Source organism: Octopus sinensis, linkage group LG1 (assembly GCF_006345805.1).
Source record: "Octopus sinensis linkage group LG1, ASM634580v1, whole genome shotgun sequence".
In the NCBI taxonomy this organism is placed as follows: domain Eukaryota; kingdom Metazoa; phylum Mollusca; class Cephalopoda; order Octopoda; family Octopodidae; genus Octopus; species Octopus sinensis.
Window position 1 is genome coordinate 93817747 of NC_042997.1, and position 11515 is coordinate 93829261.

Genomic DNA, 11515 nt, shown 5'->3' on the forward strand with positions numbered 1-11515 from the left:
AAAGGTAGCATTTGTATGTGGAAGATACACAGGAGCCATAAAAACTACTGCTTTACTCAAGAAGACCCATCCACCACAGCAGAATTGAGACTAGTGCTGGTGACATAGAAAAAGCACCCAGCACACTCTGTGGGACGGTTGGCATCAGGAAGGGTATGCAGCTGTAGAACCCATGCTAGAACAATGGAGCCTGGTGCGGCCCGCAGGCTTACCAACTCTAGTCAAACTGTCCAACACAATTAGATTTATTTGTTAATTCTAATAGGATGTACGACTGTATTGAACAAGCTTAGGTATGCCATTTTGAAAGTCTAGAGAGATGCAGTTTGCTCGTGACTGGTGTAGAGATTTCTCTGGACTGATTAAATTTAAAAAAAAATCCCTATGCAAGCTGATGCTAACCCTGGATCGGTTTTGAGAGGTGTTCCAACCATGACCATATTGACTAGTATTTTTGTGATCCTTCATCAAAAAATTCTTTCATGAAAAGCATTCTAACATTTGTTTTTCCTCAGACACCGTGTATCTAGGACAACATTACCCAATGTTCCTTTCCGTTTATTTTAAGACAGTTGAGTGTGATTTGAAAGGGAATTGCCTATTTCTCGCAGGTCCAACAACAACGTTTAGATACTTTCTTGTTAGCTCTGTCAGGTGGATCTAACTAGAAAATAGGGTTAGAAAAGTTAACAAATAATTGGCGAACACGAAAAAAGTACAGCAAATGAAAATAACCTTACCTTTCAAAAGAAGACTCAGGAAAATTGGCTCTCATAATAACTTCTCCATCTCCGACAATCTTAACCATGGTGCCATCATCCAGTGGGCCATCACAATGCTGTTGATCATATATAATAATTTTACAAACAACTGGACTGGATCGAAGTGGGAATATATAATACTAAAAAGATTTTGAATTAAATAGTATTTCATGTTGTTGATGATATTAAATTATCTTCGAAAAATAACACATTTCAATAATTTAAGAGCGAAACTAATGTAAACAACTTTGTTATATTCGATTAACATGAAATTCTAATCAAGATCATTTGTGTTTTGTAATCAATATCGTTGTTTCTTTTAATGAATTATTAAAAATAAGGTTGCATGGCAACCTCCTTTAGTTCTACAAATTTGGCGCTATATCTCTCTATCTATGAAACAAATGTCAATTTCAACGAGCAGACAAAACACTGTTCGTCTCCACTGTAATGCTCATTGTAACGGGGGAAGACAAATTATACAAACCTTAAGTACTTGTAAAGTCTTAGCATGTTTAAGAGTTTGGTCGTTTAAGATGTATTGGATTAACCAAGGTCTAAGAGGATAAACTAATTTCGGCATAACAACACAGTTTTTGTCAGCTGTTAACAATCACATAGATACCGCCATTAGAATTTCGACTATTTATTCTCGAACTAAATAAAGAAATTAATTAAAAGTGATACAGCTATTGTATTTATGTCTTGGTTGAAACTTTTTGATAAATAAATTATTTTCAAAGTAAATCTAAGGATTTACTTTCACATTTATTTCCAGCAGAAAAAGAAACAGCAATAAGATTTAGCTTTCACTTTATTTAAAGACTATATATATATAAGGTAACTATAAAAAGTACACTGGATATAGCGAAAAACGAACTGAAACTAGGTTGGAAATTTAACCTATTTTTTCTTCAAAATTTATGATTGCACACGAGTAAGGTATTGAGCATCCATCGCTTAATGCTCCTTCTGAACGTGAAATTCATAATATATCGAATTTTGGTAAACTGAATCAGTTTCTTTATGTTGCAATATTTATCTCTCTACAGTAAGTTTTCTATATTGGCTCAAACTTGTGACGAATCAATAAAATCTGTATCTCAGGAAGGTGCAACAGACACAACCTTCTTTAACATTTTTCTTGGTTACCAGGCAACCGAGCTACAACAGATCCAGGATGGTATTTTAGTTTAGCTTCGTTATTATTCTTGAGGTGTAGAAGAGAAAGGCGAGAAAGAATTCGTTCTTGCCCGCAGATGTTAAGGTGTGCAACATTTCATCCGCCTTATGCCAGCTTTTTTAACCCCGCAGCTCTTGGTACGGGCATTACCTGGCCTATCTTCCCTAAGTAATTTTGGCGTCAGCTTCTCTGCTGGGGGTTTCTTCTATTCTTTAACAAATTTGAAAAATGTGGTAAATGCTGGGGAAAAAATTAGCATAAATTACAACGAATATTTTATAGTTTTTAGTTTCTTTTTATTATTACCGTGTTTAGTATGAATGATATACACTTTTCATAGAGATGTGAATTATACACGATAACAAGTTTAATGCAATAGTAATTGCATGTTTTGTAATATGTATATATTTCATAAATTATTTGAGTACCATCCTATAATGCATATTATGTAGAAATTTTTTTCGGGATTTTGAAGTCCAGAATTAAGTGTGTACTTAAATTACGAGTGCTCATTGCACACCAATAAATACTGAATGTTCATTTATTCAGATCCATTTATAAGTTTGCTCTCACAGATGATTGGACTAAGTTGGACATATAGACTATGCACATATAAAATACTAGAACAACTTTATTCATTTACGTATATCACACAATTTAAACTTTACATGTCCAATACTATAATATAGTAAATTAAGTATTGCTTGTTTCATGCTTATCTTCTTTGCATGTTCCTGGGAGGCTTCATACATATGTCATGACTCTGTGTTTCTCCCGATTACTGTAAAATGTGATTCCGTTGATCAAATGTTATTGCAAGTTACTTGCGTGTTAATTTTTTTTTATACAGAGGTGGAGCCTTACAATTGACGATGGCTTAAAATTCAGTGCTAATGTTTCTCAGGGGATCTTTTCCTTTTGAACGGTAGTTTTCAACACAATTTCTAGTTAACTAAACACTTTTAAACTTCGTATACTGGTAGAATGTGTTTATAAAACATCATTTTTTTCTTGGCTTTATTGAGAAAATTCTATATGTTGTAACATATTTCGACTTTAATTTCGAGCATTTCGGCAATTTTAACCAATCGCTGACCTCCATTTAGGTAAACAACATTCCGTGCTGTATGAATATGTCCCTCGTTTAAGAAACAGATTGGGTTTATTTACATTTGTGAAGAAAAAAAGATACCCACCCCTAACCCTAACCCTAACCATAACTCTAACCCTAACCCTAAAATAGATTGAAATGCAATAGATCGATACTAGGGTTATAATTATGTGTGACTATTTCGTACGACACCGCTACGGAAAATGGGATTTTTTTCTAGCGGTGCCAAATGAAATTGTCACCCATAATTATAACCCTAATATCGATGTATTGCATTTCAATCTATTTTAGGGTTAGGTTTAGAGTTATGGTTTGGAGTAGGGGTGGGTATCTTTTTTTCTTCGCAAATGTAAATAAACCCAATCTGTTTCTTAAACGAGGGACATATTCATACAGCACGGAATGTTGTTTACCTAAATGGAGGTCAGCGATTGGTTAAAATTGCCGAAATGCTCGAAATTAAAGTCGAAATATGTTACAACATATAGAATTTTCTCAATAAAGTCAAGAAAAAAATGATGTTTTATAAACACATTCTACCAGTATACGAAGTTTAAAAGTGTTTAGTTAACTAGAAATTGTGTTGAAAACTGCCGTTCAAAAGGAAAAGATCCTTCTCAGGCAGTGATGTCATTAGAATGAGTGCCGCTCGAGGCAGTCCTTGTGTTTCCTACTGCTCTTCTTCCTATACAGATTTATACAGCAGATGCAAAAGTGTCACCACTATAAAACATTACCTGGGGCGGACATAATGATTAGTTTTTATCGATCCTGAAAAGATGAAAATCGAAGTCGACTGTGACTGGATCAGAACTCAGAACGTAAATACAGACTAAACGCCGCTAAGCATTTTGTTCGGTGTGTTGACAATTCTGCAGCTCGTTTTCATATTGTGTATGCCAATAAATCTTTCTCATTTTGGCATAAAGCCAACAATTTTTAGATGGAGTGGTAGGAAGATTAGCCTTCAAAACGTAAATATCTGTATATCTGTATATATAAAAGCCATGATGTATGTATGTGTGTGTGTGTGTGTGTGTGTGTGTGTGACGTGAATGTAATTATTGCACGTCCACAAATTAGCACGCATGTCGCTCCAATTTTAGGAGGACATTCGTCACGATCCTAGTAGTGTTTTAGTCAAATTATTTTCCCACGAGGCACCCGCGAATAGCGGTAAAAATAAATTTTCGACCATAACTTTACAATTTTCACAGCGGAGAAATCCACCATTGTTTATACAAACATGAGTTAAGTCCCCTTTTAGTGACGGTGTAAAGAGAGAGAGAGAGAGAGAGAGAGAGAGAGAGAGATAACAGATTTTTAAAATTTCGTCTTTTTACTGAGTGATTGACAGGCAAAAACAGACAGACAGGTGTTGTTATGTATGTATGTATGTGTGAATGGCTTCACACATACATATTTATACACACACACACACACACACACACACACACACACACACATATATATATATATATATATATATATATATATATATATATATATATATATACACAATATAAACGATATTCTCCGTTTCTCCACAACTAATTTCCAAATTAGCTGAATCCGTTACTCTACTCATAGCGATATATAGCTGGTCGTGCGTGAACATGGGAGAGAGCAGAGGTTACCAGAGCAAAAGACCTACGTGTTGACTGTAGACACGCCCCTTCGCAAACGATCAGCTATTATTTTGTAAATAACGTTTCGAAACTGTCCATGTTTTCGAAAGGAGAGATCTGACTCTTTTTTACCATTACGCCTACCAATTTTGATGTATTTTGTTCAAACTTGATGCCAGCATTACTTAGGACTCATAGGATCTTTGAATGCTTTTAGTTCTCCAAAAACGAAAAAAAAAAGAAACAATCGATGAGTGGAAAAAATCGATAAACCGATTCCTTATGGGATTTCCCAATTAAATTGTCTGCAAAATTTCAGCCAAAAGTTTACCAATTTCAACGGATTTCACTCAAATTTGACGTCGATGTTACTTAGTTTGCTTTGAAATAAAGAGCTTGATTAGCTTAATAATCCTAACTTAATCCCGACCAAAGCCGGGCTATACTGCTAGCTTGCTATAAAGGCTGTGGAAAGCATTCAGGACACAAAGACTAAGGACTGGGGATTTACGTAAAAACAAAACACACACACACGCACACACGCATGCACACACGCACACACACACACACACACGCACGCACACACACACACACACACACACACACACACACATGCACACACACACATGCACACACACACAAAACGTGTAAACAATAAAAAGCCCCCAGTGGGGGTGGACGTCACCCAAGGGCAACAATGGACCTCACAGATCCCGAGCCAGCCATTTCACCAGGAGTTCCAAAGCAAGAGCTCCTATCTCCTCTTTATTTCTCAGCCTACAGGCATCAGCTTAGAGTTGGTCCACTTACTCGAGTCATCCTCTCCACATTCACTCACCTTTCAACAAATTCATTGGAGGGCAGCACATATCCCTCGAACTTCACTTTCTTTTTCAGATAGTATTTTAAAACGAAGAGGAAAGTGTTTATCTTCAATTCTCTCAGTCCACCACACAACTACTTTCACTAACGATACTAGACATAAAAAAACTGTCCGAGCTTCCTGACCAAAAGGAAGATGAAGAGGTGACCAATATAGCTGGATCCGTCCTACACTTGATAGTAGCTGCTTGACATAACTCCACAAATCAGCAATGCTGGAGCGTTGTATGAGCGTGTGTAGGTCGGTTTTGTTGCTCTGTGCGCATCTCGGGCAGGCTTGCGCAGATAACGGCACTAATATGTTTCCCCATCTTACCCAACAGAACTGCCAAGCCTGGAATTTCTGGAAGTTATTCATGGACTCTGACTCGAAAGTTCTCTGGAAAAGACCAGACGCTCAAAGTTTTCCTGAAGACGCCATCGCTCTTACACACCACTAACCTTCAATAGAATGCAATGGTGGAGCATCCACCGACCACATTGCCCGACAGGCAGAGGACTATGAGCACCTGACGGCACTCAAGGTGCCAGGTACCCTATCTCAGTCTATGCTAGATCCAAGACTGTATATTAAAGTGACGAGCTGCGGAAAAGCACGTCTAACAAATGGCGACCACACCTGCTCAACGTCAAAGAAAATGCGGAGAGATTGTTGCCTCAGCTCATGATTGTGCATCATTAATCCATCACGCCCAGTCTTCCAAGCAGAAGATGCTGACAGCAAATGGGTCGTTTGACAAGCGGGACGCATCCATTCCATAAAAAGCAGAACAGTGAGGTAGGCATTCGCCGCTTCCGTTTGACCCTTCAGAGATAGTTCCCTACCTGCCCTTGGTGAGGCTCTGATCAACTTGGAGGTCTGGGCTAAGCCAAATCTCAAGCAACTTAACCAGTTCATCCGTTCTGCGCCTAATGGCGCTGTTGACTTGCTTTTCCAGGTACAGAGCTGCTGGCTTAACGACTTTGGTTAATTTTTGCTTTTGTTACCGCCTCGCATTCCCTTAGGATAATCACCTCAATGTGTTTGGTGTCCAACACTATTACGATGATGTCCGAATATGCATATGTGGAGCCTTTGCATCTTAGTTCTCCCGGGTTGCTCCTCGAAACCTTCAGCTTCTGCAGTAGTGACTCTTAGAGTCAGTTCCTACAGAAGAGTAGATGACGGTGGGGGGCATCTTTGACAGACCAATCGCATGATACCAAACAACTCCATCAGGTGGCCATTTAGTCTGGCCACCGAGCAATTGGCGCTGTACATTGCAGCAATCCAGCTTCTGAAGTCGGGACCGAAACCAGCTACCTTCAGGGCAGCCACCAAATATTGATGACCGACCCGATCGAAAGCTTTCGACTGAACTAAAGTGATTAAAGCCAAATTCTTTACCCGGCCTTTCTATGATGTATCATGCGAGATGGGGGTTGTTGTGGATCTGTTTGATATTGCAAGTATCTGTATGCTGTCTGAGTATCGACGGCAAGCTCCATCATCTTGGTTAAGCATAATCTTCAAAGTTATGGGCCCAAATTTGTTAAAATCACCCCACCTGTTGGGATCCTTTCTTAGCAGCACCACATCTCTTTTTGCAGGACTGGGAAATTTCCCGTTCTACTACCAGTTGCAGTAGACATCTACAGAGAGACCTCAGAACAAGTCTCGCGTATGATTAAAAAAGTTCGTAGAGTAGATCATCCAGCTCCGGCGACTTCCCCCACCTTGCAGACCGTCATCGTTTCCCGTATTTCAGAAGTTGTTATCAGCTTTTCGCATAACTTTGCATCCACAGACGAGGTAGGCGGTAAAGCCCATTCCGTTTCTGGTCCACCGTCAGCCCAAAATAGTTGAGCAAAGTGCCACTGAAGATTCTCATACATCTGCTTGGAATCGAGTGGCTCGCCCTTCTTCCTTCTTCAAAAACCAAATTGTGGTTTTGTTGCCGCGTTGCTACTATGTCCTCCGGGTGAATCTAATAGCTTCCATCCCCTCATGCTCTAGCTCTGACAACACCGTCTTTAGCATTGAAGAGTCAATTAAGGGTTAATTTCGCTGCCGGCACATCAGTCACAACGTCTTTTCCATTCGCCTTTTCTGGGTTGCTAACTAGCTCTCCTACTCCAGAATTATCTATCACTGTTTCTTTACTAAAGCTAACTAACATTGAATGTTGACGATGTTGGTGTTGAGGGATTCTGCTTTTAATATTCCTATTGTTGGTGTCAGAGTTTTTTCTGAAAGTTAGGTGTTTTTTTATTGCTGGTGTTCCTGACACTGATGTTGTTACTGTTGTTGCTCTTGTCTTTGGAGCCTCTACTGCTGTTGTTGCAGCCTCTGTGACTTTTTCTATTGCTGTTACTTCTGTCATTGCTGCTATTAGTGTGTTTTCCTACTTTTGTAGCTATGGGCTCTGTATTTGTTGCGTTGAGTGTCTCGTTTCTTTCTCAACTTAGTGGAAGGGGGGAGGAGGAGGAGAACGGGATCTTTTCCTTTTGAACGGCAGTTTTCAACACAATTTCTAGTTAATTAAACACTTTTAAACTTCGTATACTGGTAGAATGTGTCAAAATAAAACATTTTTTTCTCTTGGCTTTCTTGAGAAAATTGTAATTTGTAAGTTTAACGTAGTTTAATTTTTCGAATTTTAACCAATCGATGGCCTCTATTGAGCTAAAATCATTTGCTGCGTCTAAAACTGAGACAACATCCTGTCACTAACCCTAACACTAACCGTAACCATAACAGAATAAAGTGAAAAAAAAAACAAAACAAACCCAACAAAAACTCACCTGGCAGTTGTAAATCCCCAAAAGAAAAGTAGGTAGGGAACATATTCATAAAATCTTTCATCGCATACAGGGTAGACTCTGAGTCCAAGATTCGACTGATTAGGACAGGCCGTTGACCATCTGATGGTGTCTGAAGTTTCTGAAAATTACTCTCTGCTCTAAGTGTAATTATTTAGATACGCTTATATATTTTAAGGAAGGGAGGAAGGAAGGAAGGAAGGAGGCTAGGTAGATAGATAGGTAAGGCGGTGAGCTGGCAGAATCGTTAGCACATCGGGCGAAATGCTTAGCGGTATTTCGTCTGCCGCTACGTTCTGAGTTCAAATTCCGCCGAGGTCGACTTTGCCTTTCATCCTTTCGGGGTCGATTAAATAAGTACCAGTTACGCCCTGGGATCGACATAATCGACTTAATCCGTTTGTCTGTCCTTGTTTGTCCTCTCTGTGTTTAGCCCCTTGTGGGTAGTAAAGAAATAGATAGATAGGTAGGTAGGTAGGTAGGTAGGTAAGTAGGTAGGTAGGTTGATAGGTTGGTAGGTAGGTAGGTAGGTCGATAGATAGAGTGTGTGTGCGGGTGTATGAAAAAGAGTAAGATAGACACAGACAGAGCGAGTGCTTATTCCTGTATTTCTCCCCTTCTCTCAGAGTCAGTTCATCTCCATCTAGCTTTTGCCATTCAAATATGGATACCAGCTGATACCATGCCTGAATGTAATATAATGCAATATAATGCAAGCCGCAGGCGTGACTATGTGGTGAGAAGTTTGCGTCCCAACTACATGGCACCTTGGGCAGGTATCTTCTACTACTGCATGGCACCTTAGGCAGGTATCTTCTACTACAACGCCGGGCCGACCAAACCAGTGTGAGTGGATTTGGTACACGTAAACTTAAAGGAGCCTATCGTGTGTGTATGTGTGTGTGTGTGTGTGTGTGTGTGTGTGTGTGTGTGTGTGTATGGATGGATGAATGTTCAGGATGAATTTGATGACTTTTGTCTTTTTTGTTTTAAGAATCAGCTTGATGTATTGGTGAACACTAAACAGCATTGGAGTGCATAAAGATTAAAGATGTTGAGAAAAAGTTAGCTGACAGGGAGGACTGGATGCCGTCTGAATATTAGAAAAGGGTTTCCTGTATCATGTTGCTCAATGATCTGTGAACACTGTAAAGGCTGTAAGACCTGACATGGGCATCATGTAAACTAAGTTCCCCAAAATGTGATAGTCTTTGGGTATGTCTTCAGTGAGTGTGACATCAAACCACCCACATCTTGGAACAGGGCCTAAGCTCAATTCAGATGACTATGTGAAGCTGCTGAGACCGTGATTCAAACCTTAACTGGAGAGGGTTACTGCTGAAAGGCCTCTTACCATACCCTCGAAAAAGAGTCAGAAATGGTTGTTGGAGAATTTCTACAACTTCACCAGCTTAAATTTCTGACTTCCCAATCCCTCCAATTATTATCCCTTGGATTACTATGTGTAGGGCGCGGTTGAGAAAGACCAACTGCTCTGCTTGAAACACCAAGGCCGAGCTGGTGGCCAAGATCAAAGAGGAATTCGAAGATCTTCCCAGGGACACAGCGATGTGCCATGTTCCGAAGCTGCCGTCAGACTGTGTTGGAATATGTGGCCGGCAAATTGAGTAAACTGTTATTTTTGGGTGGGATATTTCGTTTTATTTTTCCTTTTATGCAGATTGTCAAATTTAGCCTGGACACCCTGTATGTACATACACCTGTGTGTCTTTGTGTTTGTTTCCCATCACCGCTTCTTAACCAGTGTTGGTTTGTTAACATATCTGTAACTTAGCGGTTCAGCAAAAGAATCGATAGAATAAGTTCCAGGCTTCAAAAGAATAAATATTTAGAGTGACTCATTTAACTAAAACCCTTTAGGAAGGGATTTCGTTGTAAAAGACCAGAACTCTTACACTCGAGTTAGCGGCACCAGCTCCTAGAAAATGCACCAGCCCACATTCCATCCTGGTAACCGATTACAGGTTAAGTTCACCGCCATCAATTCACCGCAGGGAAAGCTTGCAGCCATCAATTTACCGTGCAGGCTGTGTGGTAAGTAGCTTGCTTACCAACCACATGGTTCCGGGGTTCAGTCCCACTGCGTGACACCTTGGGCAAGTGTCTTCTACTATAGCCTCGGGCCGACCAAAGCCTTGTGAGTGGATTTGGTAGACGGAAACTGAAAGAAGCCCATCATATATATGTATATATATATATATATGTATATATACGGGATTCTTTCAGTTTCCGTCTACCAAATTCACTCACAAGACTTTGGTCGGCCCGAGGCTATAGTAGAAGACACTTGCCCAAGGTGTCACGCAGTGGGACTGAACCCCGGAACCATGTGGTTGGTAAGCAAGCTATTTACCACACACACACATATATATGTATATTATGTCGGGTCACTTTCGAGTGCTACTGGTAACATGTAACCCAGTACAACTTGTTTTATGGTCGGGTCGTCGGCGACCAAACCGGCAACCCCACCATGCTTGCTTGGTGAGGATGGTGTTTATTGGTCACCATGCGGGATGAAAAACAAAACCCGTCAAAGGGCGGAGGAACTCTTGAGAGTCAACGGCCATCCAATAAATGTCTTAAGGCTGTATCATGCGCGGGGACATAGAAATAATCGGACTGAATACCCGATCGCGCGGTTAAACCATTGGGAGTGAAGGACTCCTAGCCTTTGTTAGGGCATCCTTCTAGGAGAAGGTAACTCAGGTAACTGGGATAACTCTGACATAAAACCTGCGGCTTAGTGGTTACCGATGATGTTGACTTGTTCTTCTTTTCGGATTATGGCTGCTATTGCTTAGTGAGTGGGATTGTCTCAGTGCACAGCCTTTCCTCACTTTAAAAAAAATCTTCTTGCACAGGCATTGCACCATAACAACATTGATTAAGCTTCGTGCAATAGCCATATTCGATAACGAGGGGGAAGCCACCATATATATATATATATATATATATATATATATATGTAGTATATGTGTGTACGTGTGTGTGTGTGTGTGTTTGTGTGTCTGCGTTTGTCCCCACAACATCGCTTGACAACTGATGCTGGTGTGTTTGCGTCCCCGTAACTTAGCGGTTCGGCAAAAGAGACCGATAGAACAAGTACTAGGCTTACAAAGAATAA

General features: G+C 40.1%; 1 protein-coding gene across 2 annotated transcripts in view; it reads right to left on the reverse strand.

Moving 5' to 3' along the window:
- The window catches only part of LOC115219351 (serine/threonine-protein kinase DDB_G0283821), a 29474-nt gene extending 27986 nt beyond the window's left edge, over positions 1-1488 (reverse strand). The window contains exons 1-2 of one of the 2 annotated variants that reach the window (XM_036503099.1): positions 1249-1488; positions 741-838 (exon numbers count right to left, since the gene is read on the reverse strand). In XM_036503099.1, coding sequence (XP_036358992.1) covers positions 741-838; positions 1249-1344 — 194 coding nt within the window. In that variant the 5' untranslated portion in view covers positions 1345-1488. The remainder of the gene's footprint in view (positions 1-740; positions 839-1248) is intronic. The other variant, XM_029789515.2, reaches the window with a different exon arrangement.
- Between the last annotated feature and the right edge of the window lie 10027 nt (positions 1489-11515).